Source organism: Zerene cesonia, chromosome 5 (assembly GCF_012273895.1).
Source record: "Zerene cesonia ecotype Mississippi chromosome 5, Zerene_cesonia_1.1, whole genome shotgun sequence".
Taxonomy (NCBI): domain Eukaryota; kingdom Metazoa; phylum Arthropoda; class Insecta; order Lepidoptera; family Pieridae; genus Zerene; species Zerene cesonia.
In genome coordinates, this window is record NC_052106.1 from 4,359,945 (window position 1) to 4,379,620 (window position 19,676).

General features: G+C 32.1%; 3 protein-coding genes across 3 annotated transcripts; all 3 read left to right on the forward strand.

Moving 5' to 3' along the window:
• Window positions 1–2,198: 2,198 nt before the first annotated feature.
• Window positions 2,199–3,641, forward strand: LOC119840098. The gene is made up of 2 exons (XM_038366607.1): window positions 2,199–2,276; window positions 2,699–3,641. The coding sequence occupies exons 1-2, from the start codon at window positions 2,244–2,246 to the stop codon at window positions 3,002–3,004; spliced, it is 339 nt and encodes a 112-aa protein (XP_038222535.1). The 5' UTR covers window positions 2,199–2,243; the 3' UTR covers window positions 3,005–3,641.
• Window positions 3,642–6,213: 2,572 nt separating this feature from the next.
• Window positions 6,214–7,718, forward strand: LOC119840068. The gene is made up of 3 exons (XM_038366571.1): window positions 6,214–6,344; window positions 6,809–7,141; window positions 7,455–7,718. The coding sequence occupies exons 1-3, from the start codon at window positions 6,303–6,305 to the stop codon at window positions 7,602–7,604; spliced, it is 525 nt and encodes a 174-aa protein (XP_038222499.1). The 5' UTR covers window positions 6,214–6,302; the 3' UTR covers window positions 7,605–7,718.
• Window positions 7,719–16,815: 9,097 nt separating this feature from the next.
• LOC119840033 lies at window positions 16,816–19,447 on the forward strand. The gene is made up of 4 exons (XM_038366526.1): window positions 16,816–16,943; window positions 17,296–17,490; window positions 18,160–18,326; window positions 19,358–19,447. The coding sequence occupies exons 1-3, from the start codon at window positions 16,902–16,904 to the stop codon at window positions 18,313–18,315; spliced, it is 393 nt and encodes a 130-aa protein (XP_038222454.1). The 5' UTR covers window positions 16,816–16,901; the 3' UTR covers window positions 18,316–18,326; window positions 19,358–19,447.
• Window positions 19,448–19,676: the final 229 nt, after the last annotated feature.

Here is a 19,676-nt window from a genome sequence, read left to right on the forward strand (position 1 = left end):
ATTTTGTTTAATTTGTCCCATAAATTTATCAACAATAGTTTTGTAATGCTAGTCTTTATATTTCTTTGATTAATTCATTATTGAATTAGGCGCTTTACGTACGTATAAAAAAATACAATTTTGTTTTTGCGTAATTATTCATATCACCATTATAAAACATAAGTATTCGCCATATAATATGGTATGTACTTATAAATGTATGTAATAATGTGTAACATACATTATCACTTTTACCAAATTATATAGATCCATCAATAATAATATCAAACAAGATAAAAAATCACATTAGTAAATACTCTCTTCAACAGAATATCTTTATTATTACACACCCTAACGATAATTCACATATCAACAGCCTTATTCTATAAAAGCGAATGCAATGGAAAGTTTATCCTTTTTTATGATGGAGAAGGCAACGCGCATACGCGTCACCTAAAAATAATTAGTGATCAGCGTCGCCCATACACTAACAACGCCATGTTTTTATATAAATTGCGAGTGTGTTGCCAGCCTTTTAGGTAGTAATACATTCGTTTCTTAATGGTCCCTAGATCGCACGTAACGTACCATTTAAAAATGCCACACGAGGTAAATACTTTGATACCGAAAATAAATATTGTTATTATGAAAACAAAAACTATGACCGCTGATTTTTTACTTTTATTGCATTAGATTTCTTACGATCTTTAATTTGCTATCAGTATTACTAAAGTAGCTACGAAAAAACAAACTCTCCCTCGTTTAAATTAGCGAGCGCCATTTTGTTAATTTATATAGCTGATGTACATAATACGACAATTCTGATGATCACAACTACATCTCTTAAGTCAAAATTTGTCCAGCGGTTTCAGCTTATAGGGCGGGCCAAAAAAAAGGACATACATAGTGACATACGTATATGTAATCAATATTGTGACTATATATATCCATATGCTAAAAAAAAGTCGGGTAATACAAAACATGTAAATACAATGTTAAATTGTGTACATCTTTCAAGCTGAAACTGCTAATAAAATATGGACAGTCACTTATTCCAACAACGGACACTTGAACAACGCAAATAGAAAAACAAAAATTCTGTCTGTTATCACATTATACTTATACACATACTTGGGCGCATAATATATTTAAAGAACATTAATCCTAATACAAAAACAATATACATCAGTTCCAGCGGACATGACACAATAGTAGAGTTATAAAAAACCATGTTAATAAAACAATTAGGACCCAATTTTATTGCTACATATGGTCCAGTGCCGTGGATAGCTAGATCACAAGATCCATACCATTTCATTTTTTCTCTAAGACCACAGATAACATAATACTATAGACGAGACGCACGGCACTATCGAGGATTTAAAACAATCGTTAATAACATGTATGCAATCAAATATTTAAGCCGTCGTATGCATCTTTTTTTCAGTAATTAAGTACCTCATGGAGCTAGAACTTTGAAGTCATCGATTAAAGTTAACACTTGGTAGGTAATACGCATACGTTAAAAATTTAAATCTATAGTGATGTTATAAAGCTGAAGAGTTTGTTTGTTTGTTTATTTGTTTGAACTCATTAATCTCAGGAAACACTGGTCCGATTTGAAAAATAATATCAGTCTTAGATAGTCCATTCCTCACACATAGTTTCGCCTACTAAGTCCATTTAACACTAATAAAAAATAATTTAACATTTAATCACCTATATGAACTAATGAATAAAATTTTATGTCGCCCTAGTCTGCGCTAATATTTTCTAAAAACGTGTTTTCTATGTACTTGCAATAACATATATCCATAGATACACTTGAGATTCTATCATATTTTAAACATATATTTTCTTACACATTTCCGTCGCGTCCTAAGATCAAAATTTTCACATTCCAACGATTGTTATTGTAATAACAAATAATAAATAATCTTGAACGGATACGTGAAAGACCACACTGGTCACACTGGTCTCGTGGATGGAGTAACACGTTAAGCTCAAATCAAACTGATTAACAATGTTTTCGTCATTCTGATACGCAGTTCTAACAAAAGGTAAACACATGTGTCGGAGAAACCTACAAAACAACAAACATTGCTATTGACTCGCACAATATAGGAAAACCATCAAGATGTATTGGAAAATACAGTGTTTATGTTTTCCACCCCGGCGATATTTGCTTAGATAAATGAAACATGCATAAAAGCGGAGAAATTACTTTCTAGTATAATAAACACGAGTACATTGAAGTGCGAAACATGGCCGTTTATAAAATTGTTGTGCTGTTTGTGGTAAAGTGTACTTTATATTATGTGGAATAAAGTGTTTTTTCGTATTTTTCTTAATAATTTATTTCGAAAGAAACTACTAAAAATAAAATTAAGCTGTTGATTAATTTGAATACTTCAGCTTCACAAAAATTTCAGCATGCGAACAAACCTTTAAAAAATTTATATAAAATCTGCACCAATACGTTGTTCTAATATATTATATGTAGAACAACTTACACGAACTCGAATCTTGTTACGATAAAAGATTTCCAGTAACATTTTCTAATATGGTTTTACATCTAATTTTTTTACAGATATTATACATATTAAAATATTTGTTTTTATTCGTCTTTATTATTGCTTTTTTTAGGTCTTGTTATAGTAGTAATTTGTTGATAAAATGTATCTCATTCCTTATAATAAAATTGTATATCTTATTACAGCTAGCAGCATTTACGACTGCCAACTGCCAAGTTTCCCAAGGCGGCGCGCACACTGATCAAGGTGGACCGCATCAAGTTCAAGGTCCACGAAATACATTTATTGGATCAGACGCCCTGGGCGTGCAGAACCCCACTAATTGGACCACATGCGATATAACAACAGATCCGAAGATATCTTGCCACGACTGTAACACTCGTCTCATCTGTAAGCCTGTTGGTGGCATCTTGAAGATATGCCGTGATCCCATGAGGCCATACTGCAATAACGGAATATGTTCCGCCATTCCTAGCGCAGGCTGTGCCTGAAAAAATGTGTTTGAAAAAGTGTTCGGTATTTTTCTTGGCCAGTGTAATACTATTTTTTTGATGAGTTTTGATATCTATTTGTGTAATTATAAAATTCAAAATTATTCTATGTTTTCAGTTTTATCTATCCCTTTTCGATATACATAACACATTTTTTAGCCGGAAATCTAATTTCCGTTTTCGATTTGAAAAGTTTTAATATATTCATTTTCCATGCAATTCCTTTAGAGTTCAGAATCACTTATATGATTTAGAACACATACACAACAACATGAAGTTGCATTTCGAGTCCAACAGTATAAACCAAAATATAACATAAAAGAAATATAGATATGAAAGCTATACAATTAATTGAAATACAGCATTTAGTCACAACGTCCAAACGTAAACGTCCCCAGTAATTTCATGCCTAACATCTCGCCCATTCTGAAAGGGTAAAGCTGCGGTTCACAGGTTCGCATCTATCACTATAATCGAATAACATTTCCAAATTCAGGACTATTACTGTAGATTATGAGAGGATTTTGAGTGCCACAATTGTATTGACAACTTCTATACCAAGACACTTATTGTTCTGTGACCAAGGAATTAATTCACCTTGCTAATTCACTTGATGAATATAAATAACTAGCTGCGTCCTGCGGTTTCACCCGCGTAAGCCCGTATCCCGTAGGAATATCGGGATAAAAAGTTGCCCATATGTTATTCCATTTGTCCAGCTATCTACGTACCAAATTTCATTGCAATCGGTACAACAGTTTTTTCGTGAAAGGGCAACAAACACACACACCCTTACAAACTTTCGCATTTATAGTGTTAGTAGAATTGTGTAAAGACTACAAAAGACACATATATTTTGAATTAAATATACCTACCAAATATTCAGAGTTTATCAGACGTATAGGGTTACAAAAACGTAGGTAAATGGCACATTAGTATTAGAATGTGATATGACAGTCGCGACGCTATTGTCATAATAGATAACAATGTCGCGTTTTGACGTTCAGTCTCAGAAAGAATGCTAGCTTCAACAAAAAGAATGTAATTAAAGCATGAGCAAAATGTTCTCTGGTAAGGATGTATGTTGGGATTTAATGAAAATTCCGTCTACAGTCACGTCAATGATGTCTTGAAAGCTGCGACCCTTGTCAGCCAGCGCATTGAACAAGGGTTTATGTGTGAAAATTATTTGTGGTAAGTTCCTGTGAAGGAAATTGAGAATTGGGATGTCTCCAGACGACACGGTCTTTAACTCGAGTCAATTTACTTTATTTTCGCCTTTATGATTATTGTGAATAATTCTGTTGCTATATAGATTCAATTGTTTCTATAGAAACCATGGATTCATTGGAAATTTTACAATTACGTGTTTAAATTTTACGGCTAAAACATCGTAAAACAGTTTAATATCACGCTTAGTAGCCTGGAAATTACCAGGAAAAGCTTCATTTACACCAAGCTTACGATTTCAAACAGCTGAACTTCAATAAAAATATTCACTGAAATAATTCAAATTTAATTTAATTACGCGTCAAATATCCTACTAATATTATAAATGCGAAAGTTTGTAAGGATGTGTGTGTGTTTCTTGCTCTTTCACGCAAAAACTACTGAACCGATTGCAATTAAATTTGGTACGTAGATATCTGGACAACTTTTTATCCCGATATTCCTACGGGATACGGACTTACGCGGGTGAAACCGCGGGGCACAGCTAGTTTTATATATTACAATAAAATATGTAATAATATGTTAATGTAAAAGCTGTTACGCATATGTATAACTAAAACTTCAACAAATTTAATATTTAAATAATTTAAAACGAAATTAAATTAAATTAAAAAAAAATGAGAAAATTATTTGTTAGCTTGAATGTGTAGGTGTGTAATGGAGTGAGTATGTGTGGGTGTTAAGATAAGTTCATCGTTGTAAAGATATTTCAGAGCTTTCGATCCAGAGAAAGAAAAAAATTACGCTGTGTTATTCATGTGATTTTCATATTAAAGAATTCAGTACGTACAGAAGTTACAAATTACATATTATAAATAGTAAATAAACAAATTTAAATGAACCCCTCACACACCGGCACTCACATTACCCACTACAATCATGGAATGGAAATATATTTGTCGCCTTTCGTTTTGAAGTTTTTCTTTACACAATTGTATAATTTCTTATCAACACTGACGTCGTTATAGACTAAAGGCAAACAATAGTGCAAATATTATATTTTTATATAAATTTCAAACGGCATTTATAATAAAATACGCCACGACGGAAGTCTAGAAAAGTATTACACAATTGTCAATATACAACGTTTTATATTTATATAACTTGAGTGAGTATTGCATAAAATCTATATAATATTGGATATTATTTATGCGTATGACGTTCAATGATTTTATTGTATGAGTCTCATTCCAACATGTTCTCACGACTCGCATTGTCTTGTTTCCTTGCTGATAACAATTGTAAGAAGGTACAATGAGTTGTTTGCTTTGCTTTATCTAGTATTGCGTTTGTTGTCAGGTGACAGTGTTTGTATTTCGTAAATAAATTCAATTTTTTGTTTGTTCCCGTATACGTTTTAATGCCAGAACACTTGTTTGATATGAATGAATAAAAATTAGTACATAACAATATTCGTGAGCGTGTGCTGTTCAAATGTGTCAATAGCGAATATTCAGATATTATATCTATCTATGTATATCTTCATATCACTAGTTATGAAACAAAGTCCTGCCTCGCCACCGTCTGTCTGTCTGTTCGCGATAAACTCAAACGCCACTTCACCGATTTTCATTCCGGTGTAAACTGGTGTAAACACTAGTGTATAGCGTACTACTCGAGAAAGTTTTAATATATAATTTGTTAAGTTACGTGGGTAAAGGACGCAGGCAGAGAGCTAGTGATATATAAAATTAGGCAATACCAATACATATTGTTCATTAATATTGTGTCTATTTTAGAGTGTTCAAAATTTGCAGTTAAATATTTTATAAACGAAACACGCTCGAAGTCCTCGCTAATATACATGCAATGATTTCCCTGCAATTGTCCAATAGGCGTATTGTCTGCCGTCTTCAATTTTCAATCTAATAAAGTCGTGCTCTTGCATTAAGTAATTTGCGTAATCCATATAACTTATTCATCGTTCTGTGACAACGCTTAATAGTACGCTGGCTAGAATTTCCATTTCTATTTTACCCGTCAGTATATAAGACCGTTTAATTACAACAGTTAATTAGATCCGACTGAGAAACGAGTGACTAGAAGAGTTCCTTCTATTATAACCGCCATGGCTTTACGAAATATATATTTTTGTTTTTTGACCGCTCTGGTGAGTTTTTTACTCTCTTCGAAAATTCATAGATAATAAATATCAACAATAACCAACACTCACCAATAACAAAAAATAAAGGTGCTTTTACTTTTAATTTTCTTCCAAGCGCAATGTGAGAAAAAATCATACTTTACGTGAAAAACCCGTCCTTTTCTTCATCACTATATGAAAGTGAATGCTAACGTTATTGCATAATATAGTATCTATCATGTATCATTTATGATTGTGTATAATTAAACTCGCTTATTTAATTTATACTTTAGAAAGGCACAAATATATACTCCGAAAAAATCATATTCTATCCTACTTTCACCTTTATAATAATAACGCGAAAGTTTTTAAAAATTTTTGTTTGACTCTTTCACACAAAAACCTGTATAAACAGAACTATTTGAAATCCCAAAGAAAATTCTTTATTTACGTTTTCATCTAGACAATGTTTAACGTTATATATTTTGCAGCTTGCGGTAAACCTTATATTCGCAGACGACTCCAATGAAACCCAACCAGACCCACAGGGCAGAGCGATGCCTTTCAACCCATTCGGATCTCTCCCATTTGGATCTCCCTTCGGCTCGAATCCTCTGGGCTCCTTACCATTCGGTTTCAACCCGTTTGGATTTAACTTTAGTCAATTTATTCCTTTCGGATTTGGTAATTCACGGCAGACGAGGGACGTAAGCTCGCAAGACAATGAAGATGAATCAAATAATGACACGTCGGTCAATAATACAAACCATCGATTGTTCTTCTCGCTTGGAAGTCGACTAACAACTTGCAACTACACCGCAACGGTAATTAATTTAAATTCCTCCTTGCGTTCTAAAATAACGAAACTTAATTTTGAGTTTTATAATAGCATTGAAATGCTTTATAAATGAGACATTTTTAAGAAATAGAAACAACTTCGATTACGAGGTGGAATTACCTGCGTCTTTTTGCCAAACCGCAGCAACCCCTAGCCTCTCGGCCACAAAAAATAATAACGAACCGTTCACTTTAATTTGCTTGCATTAAGTTATTTTACAATCAGTACTGTATCACCAACCGCTAGAATATACTCGTAACAGCATTGCGTATAACACGCATTAATTGTGTTGTTTTCAGCCTGGATTATCTTGTTCGAGCTGCAATCAAGCCCTCACCTGTTATTCCAGCAATGTCGGTGTGGTGCGTAGATGTACCCTCTATTGTAACAATGGTCGGTGCTCATTCGTAGCTGGTTCTCAATGCTTCTCAGGCAACTCTACGGGTTAAATTCTAAGATACATAATAAAACGCTAAATTACCAAAGATTCTTTAATAATATCTACATTAAATCTCATTTATTAATTCAATGTATAAAAAATTGTAATGTGTCGTTTTTCTTTTTGAACTTTAATAAAGTGTGCGATTATATTTATTGTTTTATTAATAATACAACAAAAATTTGCATTCCCTTACTGCAAAATCAAGAAAATATTCTTCGAAAATTGTAAATACTCTTTTTGCATTGGTACGTCGAGGTAGATATATAATAATTTTGAACACTTCAATTATGTGAAGATTTACTATTCAATTAAGTATACAAACATAATCTCATTAATTAATAAATAAGACAAAAATTGGTATACGCATCTACAAACTATAAAATAAGTATTTACGACGTAGTTTCGTCTTTAGTTGAGTGATTTTTTAAAACGCTTTTATTATACATCTGAATCCATGTTTTTTGGTGAATTCTTTAGAGTCGATTTTGACCCACTTTAAACGAATAGATTTACTTCAAACTTTGTATACTTATCAAGGACTGATGACAATGCAATAATTAATTGAGTTTATAATATTCTGACGCCTCCTTGGTACAGTGGTTAACGCGTGAGCGTAGAACCGAGGGGTCCTGGGTTCAATTACCGGTGGGGACGCACAAAAAAAAATGTCTCGGTCTGGCAGGACACAGAAGGCTGCTCACCTACTTGTCCGTAAAGAAAATCGATCAGTGAAACAGATGTACATCATCTGCCCCATACCCCACTAGGGGCCATGGGACTTCACTTATATTATCCTGATTAGGATCGCTAGTATTGAATAATGTTACTTACGTATACTCTCTATAAGAGCAAGTGGGAAAATTTAGTCAATATTATCATTAAAGCTTGTTTTTTTTTCAATATATTTATTAATTTACTTAACCAAAGTTAATTAAAATCAGTACTTATTATTGTGAATAGTAACAATTTTAATTTGATTTAATGTATTTAGTTATCAATTAGTTAATATCGAAATACTAAAAGTACTTTTTCTGATTAAATTAATATTATTTTATGAATAATAATCTCGATATATCACAATTTTATACATAAATTGAAAAAGAAAATTTAACTTTTCCTACGATTGGGTAATAGCGAAAGTATTATGTTATCTGTGGTAATAGAAAGTAGTATAAGTATATGTTTACATTTTTCCCAATCTTTTGATTTCACATTAAGGAATTAAGCTTGCCGCCTTACGTTATTGGTATTCATTTTGATGAATATGTTAAATAAATTCAACTAAAAAGGAACATGCAACTTAGAAATAAGAAAGTGCAGAGGCAAAACATCGCATTAACGGAATAAGAAAACTTTCACATAACTTATTTTTATATGATTCGTGGGGGAAAAAACATATACAGAGTTTCTTACCGGCTCTTTTCTGTTGAAACTGCTTTCCGAACTGGTGGTAAATGCTAAACTATGTTATGACGATTTAAAAATGCTATAAGAAGTCTAATTGAATAAACACATGTTTGAGTTTGATATTCTCCAGACCCCAACGTGCAAATACAAATGTGTCATACCATTCGTATAATTTCTGTCGTGGATCCTAAATCATATTTTACCCCAGTCCAAAACATGTAGCGAACGTGAAAAGAGAATTATTATAAAAATTAAAATAATTTTACAAAATTGGTGTATGCTAATCATATGGAAGCGTCTAATTTCCGATTGAAACAACTATTTCTAACAACAAAACCGCCTTAATTTTTTGGCAATTACCTGAACTAGAGAAAATTAAATGAGACCAAATGAGGAAGTAAAAAGTGGAGCTTTCAAATGACATAAAGAGAAACATCAAAATTGGTTCACCCAGTCGAAAGTTCTTACGTAACAAATCAAAAAAAATCAGTCGAAGTAATAAACTTCCTTTTTTCAAAACGGTCGAAAATGCAATGATTTTTTTTATGTAAATATCATACATACATACAGTTATCAATTACACGGATTTACTACCGTATCGACAGTTTGCAGACACAGCTAATAAGAAAATACTACTATAACAAAACGAATGATTTAATATGCGAATTAGTCGCAATGTCGAAATTTTACACGTAATATATAGAAAAGATCTTGAAACATGCAAACTAAACGACACGTAGTTTTTATAAATTTTAGGGTTTAATAGACATAACTGGGACATAACTTGGGCTTATGTAGATTTATATTATAAAGAGGAAGAATTTGTGTTTTTTGTTTCTTAGTTTGTTTGTTTGTAATGGATAAACTGAAAAACTACTGGACCGATTTAGAAAATTCTTTCACTATTAGAAAGCCGGGGCGAAAAATATAAATTTTTAAGTTGGTGATTGCTGAAGAAATAAGACACTCAAAACTTGTTAATTAAAATGCATCACGACGAAAACCAGAGAGGAAAGAGAAGAGGAAATTTAGTTGCATAATTAAAATTGATATTTTTTATTTTATTAAGTTCTATAGGTTAGGTTAGTTATTTTTCTACACTAATATTATAAAGAGGAAAACTTTGTTTGTTTGGTTGTAATGAATAGGCTCAAAAGCTACTGGACCGATTTTAAAAATTCCTTCAACATTCGAAAGCTACATTATCCACGAGTAACATAGACTATATATGTACCACGGGCGAAGCCGGGGCGAACAGCTAGTTATTTTATAAAGTTCTTTAGGTTTTATACTCATAATTCCTAGCTTATTTATGCCTTGAATGAATATTAACTGACCACAATTTTTGGAAACTGATTTCAACTCAATAAAAATTTAATGTATGCATTGTTTTATGAACACATATTTTATAGATTAACAAAATCTATATATTATATTATATATATAAAAAGATTAAATTTTTACATAATGTTGCTCTGGAAACAAGAAATTTATATCTCTCACGATTTTCTTTATGATGGATGTACATAAGTAAGAATACGCTTTATGATGTAAATTAATATCAAAGCATCCAATCGGACTAGTACTTTGCAAGACAATAGTAAATATTGAATTTGATATTATATGAGATTTATTACTTGTACGCTAGGGTTGTCAAAGCTGGTCGCAGACGTATACTAACCACCTCCCGAGACCCCTTCATTGAAGCGGCTCGATGGAACACTGTTTTAGTCGGTATAGTTATAGTCGGTAGAAGCCGTGGGTATCTATTTAAGATTTCCCCACTAAATAGTGATTGTCAAAGCTCACATCGTTAGGAAATTATAAATTAATCACTGACCGTGAAATATCTATAAGTATATTGTAATAATCATTTCAAACGAAAAATAGTAATGGATATTGTATATTGTATACTTCTTATTTAATATTAAATTTTTATTGTATTTGTTTATGAAAGTATGCACTATGCATTGTATGTTACAAAAATAATCGTAGTATCTTAGTTATTTTCTAACACCAGTAGACAATATGTGAAATAAAACTTATCCTTATATTTTCCACATCCCTAACGTTTAATGTATTCTATTGTCGTATTATTAAATCCTAGTATATAATATGAATCGTATCAAACCTCCTACACATCATCTACGTCCAAGCTGTTACCTAGTAACGCCTGCCATCATGGTTGGAAGATTTTATTTCTATCTATTTTCTGTTATGGTAAGAAATTTATTTTCAGTTGAAATAAGTATTTTTAACTTAACAAATACTCCAGCCAATTTGGTATAGTATACCCTTAAAACACTTAAAATATTATATAATTTAAGCAAGAAATCTTCGTTCGTTCGTTAAATATTTTTTTATTAGTTTTTATTATCGTGTAGTTGAAACCACAAAGTTTATCCTGACCTCATTCAAATATTTAAGGTTTACGTCATGTTAATGTTTTTATCTGAAATAATGTCTTGAAATTATATTATATTTAAAAACAAAACCTCACCGCGCAAGAAAAAGTTTGATTGGTAAATATAGGTTAAGGAAGGTAAAATTATAAATACGCAACTAGAATGAGATAAAGAGAAAATGTTATTTTAGCATACTGAATGATTAATATTAGCATATAAATTGGTGAACGCTACACGGCTAATCTCCCGGTCAAAATCGTTGATTTGTGACCTATACCTGATTTTTATCGTCTAGATGGATATCTATTAAGATTTTTAATAAGAGTACATTAAACAAATAAATAGTACATTAAAAATTTACAAAATTGTAATTATTAACTTCATAAGGAAATTTATTATAACAAAAATGAATACTGTATACTACAAAAGTATTGTTAAATTTTCTAATTCTAATATTAATTACAGCTTGCAGTCCTTTTCATAAACGGTGAAGAGGTTGAGAATCATGCCCGTTACGCCAGAGCATTACCAATGATGCCCAGCATCGCCAATTGCAACTATACGGAACAAGTAAGAGATATTTTTTATAATATGCCCCGCGGTGTTACCTCCGTAGTGTCTGATGTTACATAGCCTAAAGCCTTCCACGATAAATGGGCTATCTAACACTGAAATAATTTTTCAAATCGGACCAGTAGTTCCTGAGGTAGCGCGTTCAACAAAAGAAACAAAGTTGATTTAAAAACCGTTGGATTTAGCACGAGAGATAATGTAAATTGTAAAAAAAAATGTTGAGACTGCTTAGTTTTTATAATACACTGAACCTTATCTCAATTTCATTCAATCAATCTAGTAAAAAGCTTCAATAATAGTCAGTTTCAATTACGTTAAGCTTCATCTAAGTTCAAACCATTGTTCTAGCCTGGCTGGTCCTGCTCTGGGTGTAACACGGTGAGGATATGCCTCCCCAACAACGTGGGTATCAACCACAACTGTGGCATCTTCCTGCCATACTGCGACGGCGGACGATGTACCTTTTCACCCAGCGCCTCGTGTAACGCCACGGGAGCACCATAAAAACGTAAAACTAATGTAATGTATTATAAGTAACTAGCGGTCCGCCCCGGCTACGCCCGTGGTACATATATAGCCTAAAGCCTTCCTCAATAAATGGGCTATCTAATACTGAAAGAACGGACCAGTAGTTCATGAGATTAGCGCGTTCAAACAAACTCTTCAGCTTTATAATATTACAGTATAAATTAAAACGATAATTATATTTTTCATTAAGACCACGTCATACTTGCCTTCTTGATAACTATTACTTTAAAAGCAATCATATTTCAAGACTAGCTGTTGGAACCGGCTTCGCCTGCGGTATATAGCCACGCGGTGAAGTTGCAGCTTTCCAATGGTGAAAGAATTTTTGAAATCAGTCCAGCAGTCATTCAAATTCAAACATATAATTATTATTTCCCCCCTTCGTTCGCCTCTAAATTTCCGCCAATAACAATATTAGGTACTTATTGTTAACAAAACAACAAAAAAGATCAATCAACGAGCGATAATGGCTAGTCTAATAGTCTATATATATAAAATAAAATCGTGTTAGTTACACTATTTATAACTCAATAACGGCTAAACCGATCATGTTGAAATTTACTACAGAGATAGTTTGAGATCCTAGAAAGGACATATGATAGTTTTTATCCTGGAAATCGAACGGGAACTGGAATTCTACACACCAGTCTATCTTTCCTGCAACTATGCGGGCATAGCCGCGGGCGGAATGCTAGTATAATAATAAACTAAACTTTTACAAATTGTATAACCAACCACGGTACTGTAGAATATAAACATTGCTCTTACATTTCCGATGGCTAATATCATGGTTTTATTTTCAGTGAAACAACGAATAACTGAGCCGATCTATGTTCACAACCATTAGTCCGTATTCCATACAAAACAAAGGTTAAATAAATTACTTAGCAAAGGCTTTCATCTTTTATTTTATTTTTATTTTACCATCCTTCCTTTTTAAGCCCCTACACAAAAGGGGTGTAATAAGTTTCAAGTTTGACGTCGATGTCTGTCTGCATCGGCATCGTATTTCAAAGGGATGAACAGATTACGATGCGGTCTATTCATTTGAAAGCCAGTATTTTTGCCGTTATCCCTAGCTATTTTTGATGAAAATCGGTCAAAATGACGGTCGCCACAATTTAACATAATGTTATATATCTTCACAGCTCCCTCGATAAGGGTAGCTATAAAAAAGGGTTACTAGTAAACTATCACAACACAAAATTGGGTCGGGTTTATTAAAATTGTAATTTAATTAATACGCTTTGTTTTTTCAATTTCATTATTAGATAATTTCTCCTATAATTATTACAAGAGAGTGTTTTTTGTCGAAGTTTTATTTCTGTTTGTGTTTAAAGATATGTTTTTATAAAGTTCATAAATAAATCAAGGCAATATTATCATATGACCTTAGACACCTTTACTAATATGAAAAACGAAGTTAGAGATTATTTACAAAAAAAATATATCTCCTACTGGGCCAATAAAAAGTTATATAATTTCATATCTATAACGCTATAGAACTGTAATGTGTAAAAAATACAGAACATAACTCAATACACTGGAATGTCTAAGTTCTTACGTTCCAAACTGAACAGCGTGGCGGCACAACTTGCCTCTGCTGCTGATACCCACAGCTACTAATCTTCCCGCCAAAGCACCCTTGTAAGAGCAATCCGCATCATAAATGCAGCGGACGAAACAGATGATTCATTTCATTGTCCCACGAGTGAACTCGCGAGTAAGCATATATACTTTAATTTATTTTTAGTTCTACGTTTATGATATATGCAAGTAATTATTCAGTATTTCATGTAGTTAAGTTTTATTGATTGATATTGTGTATTGCTATCGTATTGGGCGTGTCCTGAAATGGCAAGTGAAGTTCAAGTCTAGTGTATTTTATACAGTATCAATACAGATTAATATAATACTATATTAAAAGTATAAATATACAAATGTGCTCCATCGAAGTTAATTAATCTATATTGTTTTAAACCTTATATATCCCTTTATATATTTAATTACTTCTTCGTATACTATTGTGAATACATATTTTATTTATTGTATTAATTTACATGTGTAATTATTCATAGTATTGTATATATTTTATTTAATCTTTCGAATACGACAAACTATAAATATAATAATATCTATGCTCTGTTCTACTTCTCTCCTTTATCTAATTTCTGCTTGTCTCAAAGAAATGGCGCGAATATAGTGCCATTGTTTAGACAGTAATTTTAGTAGTTTTTTTTTTAGTTGTTTTGTTTTAAAGCAATAAAGACTAAATAAATAAATAAAATAATGATGAAGGAACCTTCAGGAAGCAATATTTTTATATTTTTTCAAACCAATTTCATTCATTACGAACCTGTCTGACAAGGGACAGACTTCCGAGGATGTGGGTGCGTTATATTGAAAGGATGTACCCACATGTTGAATAGACATATACCTAGACATTTCTAATTAAGCTCTTAACCGACGTTCCCAAAAACGAATGAGGTTCTCAATTCGACTGTATTTTTGTTTGTTACGACAAAAGTTTCGACTCAAATTTTTCCTTTTTCTTTTTCTTTTTTTTTTTCTTTCTTTTTCTTTGTGTTTCTATGATCCCTGTGAAACCTGAATGTGATCCAATTTGATCTAATTCTGTCAACTTAAAAGTGATTTAGGTTTTAATTAAACTATTTCTTTTCTCTTTTGTTTTGATACTTGTGATTCACTTTGTGATTACTGATTAATAGGACTTATCTAGTCACCTACAATTTTATTTTTTAATACAATATAACGTTATTTTCAGTTGTGGTTCCAATGAACATTATCAATATTATTTTTTCCGTATTGGGTTTGTTTTTTATATAAGTTGATTTAATCGTTACACATGTAAACTCAGATATTAGAGTGAGTACTTTCTCCATTACTTGAGATCTTAAATCGATGTTATTTATAATATCGTATATGAATATATTTGCATTATAATATCAAACTCACGATTTCCTACATTGTGCTATAGTAGACAAACAATAACCGTAATAATAATAGGTTGATGCAATATTGCACTGAAAGCATTTCTATGCCTTTGAGGAAAATCAAATTGTTATCATGTCAATTATGTAAATGTAATTCTTGGATAAACATTCATGGTGATGTTAACATTTATTTATATAAATTGGTATAATATGAGAAATATTTATTAACAATTTTCGAACTAATATGCTTCATGATCAAGCTATCTTCATTTATATTTTAACTAGCTGCGCCCCGCGGTTTTACCCGCGTAAGTCCATATCCCGTAGGAATATCGGGATAAAATGTTACCTACATGTTACTCCAGTTGTCCAGCTGTCTATGTACCAAATTTCATTGCAATCGGTTCAGTAGTCTTTGCGTGAAAGAGCAACAAACACACACACATCCTTACAAATTTTCGCATTTATAATATTAGTAGGATAGGATATATATATATATTTTTCAAATATCATATCAAGCATACACTTTATTATAAAAATTTATTTATTGCTGAATTTGTCTGTTTCCTTTTGTGAATTTTTAACTATGCAATAAAATTTTGAAATCGGTAGGTTTAATAACCTAATTTTAATTTTTTTTCGTGTTCATTATCTTAACAAATTCATAATACGTGTAATTTGTGTTTTTTATGTGTATATTATGGGATAAAAACCAATAACTACTTGAACGATTTTAGAAATTGTTTCACTTACAAAAGACTGAATTTTAAGAGTGTGTAGAAGACACCTTTTTTCTTCTTTGTTTTCGAGTCAGTCTAACTAACCCGAGCGAGAGGCATAATATAATAAAATCTATACAACTAGATAACCCCTACTTACCCCTTTTCCATTAAAAGCGAGCGAGCGCTTTAGAAGAGGCACTACCTCTGCGAATATTCATGGGCGGTGGTGAAAGCAGACCATCAGGCGAACTCCCAGATGAGTGGCTTACTGATAACAAAATATCACATTCGAACTAAACTCTATTTATTGTAACTATCGGCTACTCAAACGCTTTAAGCCGTTCTCGGGAAAAGTAGCTTACGATGAGATGTTATAAGTTATTGTGTCCTTGTAAGTAAAGACTATAAACAAGTTATTTACTACTATTTCCTACTAATAACTCTATGAGTTATTAGTATCCTATGGGATACTTGAGTTTTGACTTCGTTAAAAGATTCTTAATCATTAGATTACCAATTGATGAAAAACAAAAATGATGCATCCAAAATTTTCTTATTAAAAGATTAATGTGTTTATTATTTAATAATAAATTTCTAGTGCAGCCCTACATGCTAATCGAATACATTATGTTTCCCTGCTATATAATATGAGTCTCATCATGAAATACACATTCGACTTCCGTTTAGTCTCCAAGAAGAACCATCCACGTGCAACATGGCCGCCGGTAACATATATATTTATGTATTAACCGCTTTGGTAAGTCTTTGTTTTAATTAAAATGTCAGATATTAATTAAAAAATATATTGATTTAGTTTACGCTTAGACGCTTTCGAGCCTAAGTATCTTGAGTGTGGTTTAAAAAAAATCCCTGGTTTTTCAATTAACTTCGAAATAGAAGCTTATTTATCATTATGTTTTGGAATTCAGAATATTGGTACAGAATAAGGCTCTATAATTTTTTATCAGTTTGTTATAATTTTTATAATAAATCCTCAATCAAAATATAATCTAAAATCTGTTTTCTTTGATGTAAGTTCTTAAAATATTATTCTTAAAAATAATCTAAAATATTTTAATTTTATTATAGAACCCTTTGACTACTTTCAGCTCGCTATTCATTTCATATTGGCAGAACAACAGGAACAAGGAACAGGTGGAGATAACGATGGAAATAGAAAATGGTCATTAGGCTTTTCTTGGGGACGATTGGCCAACGACACAAGGGATAATAACCGACCTCGCTCACCCAGATCCCCATTTTCCTTCTTGCCATCGATGGGTTCTTGTAACTATACTACTGAGGTATGCATATAACGTAACCGGCACGGCAGTACCCCCGCCAAGATGTATCAGTAAAAATATATGACTTGGCTGTTTCGTTATTTACTTCATAAACTAAATATTTGCATCACCTCCACGACGGTAGCGAAACGGCGAAGCCATAGATTTTTACTGATGTGTAGAATTTGTGAAGTTAGGCCGTGAAGATTCAGAAGCTTGGCAACATGAGATCTTATATAATTTTTAATTATTATGTATAATTTAATTTTACTTAATTATTATAGTCGTCGTGACAATATGTTACATGAAATTTTTTTGGTGGGATATTTGTGACTAAAAAGACTGAGAGTTAAAAGTTGTACCCGAAACGTCATCGTCTTTCACGTGTAGGTCTATAAGTAGATTTTGTATTTGCAAAATTTTACATTATTACCCATAATATCTTTTGATCGTAGTGTGATTTTGTACTTTGCTTTTCTCGTTATATAGCCTATGTACTACTAATACTATTTTTTTTTTTCATTAGAACCAGCTGTTCCTTAGATAAATAATTAAACAAGCTACCCAGCTCTTTAATATAGGTATAGATGTATGAGAGGTTCATGAGTATTCTAAAAGGCAAAAATGTCTAATTTGGTCCCGTATTTTTTTTTCTATAAGATTTTTTTTGAGCTATGTGTTGTTTTCCAGCCCGGATTCACCTGCTCCGGCTGCAGCACAGTGAGAGTCTGTTTACCCAATAACGTGAGCATCAGCCGCAACTGTGGTATCTTCCTGCCTTACTGCGATAACGGCCATTGTGCATCTTCGCCTAGTTCCTCGTGTAATGGGACAGCATCCGCATAAAGTCTTAATAGGTAACCTTTGACCCCGTTTCAATGTGTTCGAACGTAGATTTTACACGTGCATCTAATAAGTCAATTTAGTCTGTTCCCTTTGTTATTTGTAATTTACTTAAAATGTTGATTGGTTGTTCATTACATGCATTTCCTTAATACTAAATTAACTAGCCCTCAAAGGAGGCCTGTGTTCCAGCAGTGGATATAAATGGGTTATGATGAAATTAACTAGGTAATGCTTGTAATTCACGCGTGATTTTATCCTTTCTATAAGGTTAATTATTTTCAGTGCAACTACCGAAAAGTAATTTTTAAAAAATATTTATTAAAATTACAATTTCATCCTCCGACGAAAAAAGAGGGATGCTACAAGTTTAACATCGATGTCTGTCTGTCTGTATCTTCGTAGACCTGAAACAGATGACCCGATTTCGATGCTGTTTTTTTTTCATTTGAAATCCAGTTTCCTTGCGGTGGAACTTAGCTATGAATTATTATTGATCTTGAATCGGTCAGAGATGGTGGCCACAACAACATGGCGGATTAAATATATTTTCTACACTACACCATATATGAGTATCAATGAAAGAGCTTCACTAGTAAAATATTATGTACTGTGTCAAATTTCAAATTCAAGATTGCCGACAGCACAAAATAGGGTCTGCAACGTCAGGGGGTTTTTAAATTTTAATTTCATATCTAAAATATATAAAACTAAATATAATATATAAAACTCAAAGGTGACTTTCACTGATTGATATAGTGATCTATCAACGCCCAACCCAAACCACTGGACGGATCGGGCTGAAATTTGGAACACAGATAAATGTAATGACTTAGGCATCCGCTAAGGATTTTGATAAATTCTGCCCCGAGGGAGTAAAATAGGTGATGAAAAATTATTAGGACCGCGCGTAGCTGCGGTCGTAGCTGCGCTCAACAGCTAGTTATGCATACAACGAATTATAAAATGTCACAAACTCGTTGTTGTATTTGTAAGGAAAATAGGAAATTAACTTGAAATACTTCATTATTTAATTTTGTTTCAGAATTTGATCCAATCTCCACATATCCCGATTAATGTCGAGTTGTTTATTTATTCATTAAAACCAAAGCATTAAAAGTGTGTACTTATTGAACTGTGTTTTTTATTTTTTTATTTTTAAATACTCCAATTTGTTACAGATACAGCTGTATTGTTCTGTGATAATAATATTAATTTGACGAAAACTAATTGAAATTTTAAATCACCATAAATTTTTTTCGAAGTTCTTAAATGTCGTTATGAAAATGTGGTATAATTGTTAATACAGGTAGATGAATAATCTAGAATTTATATCTAAATACTTTGTTTGGATTGTCTAATAT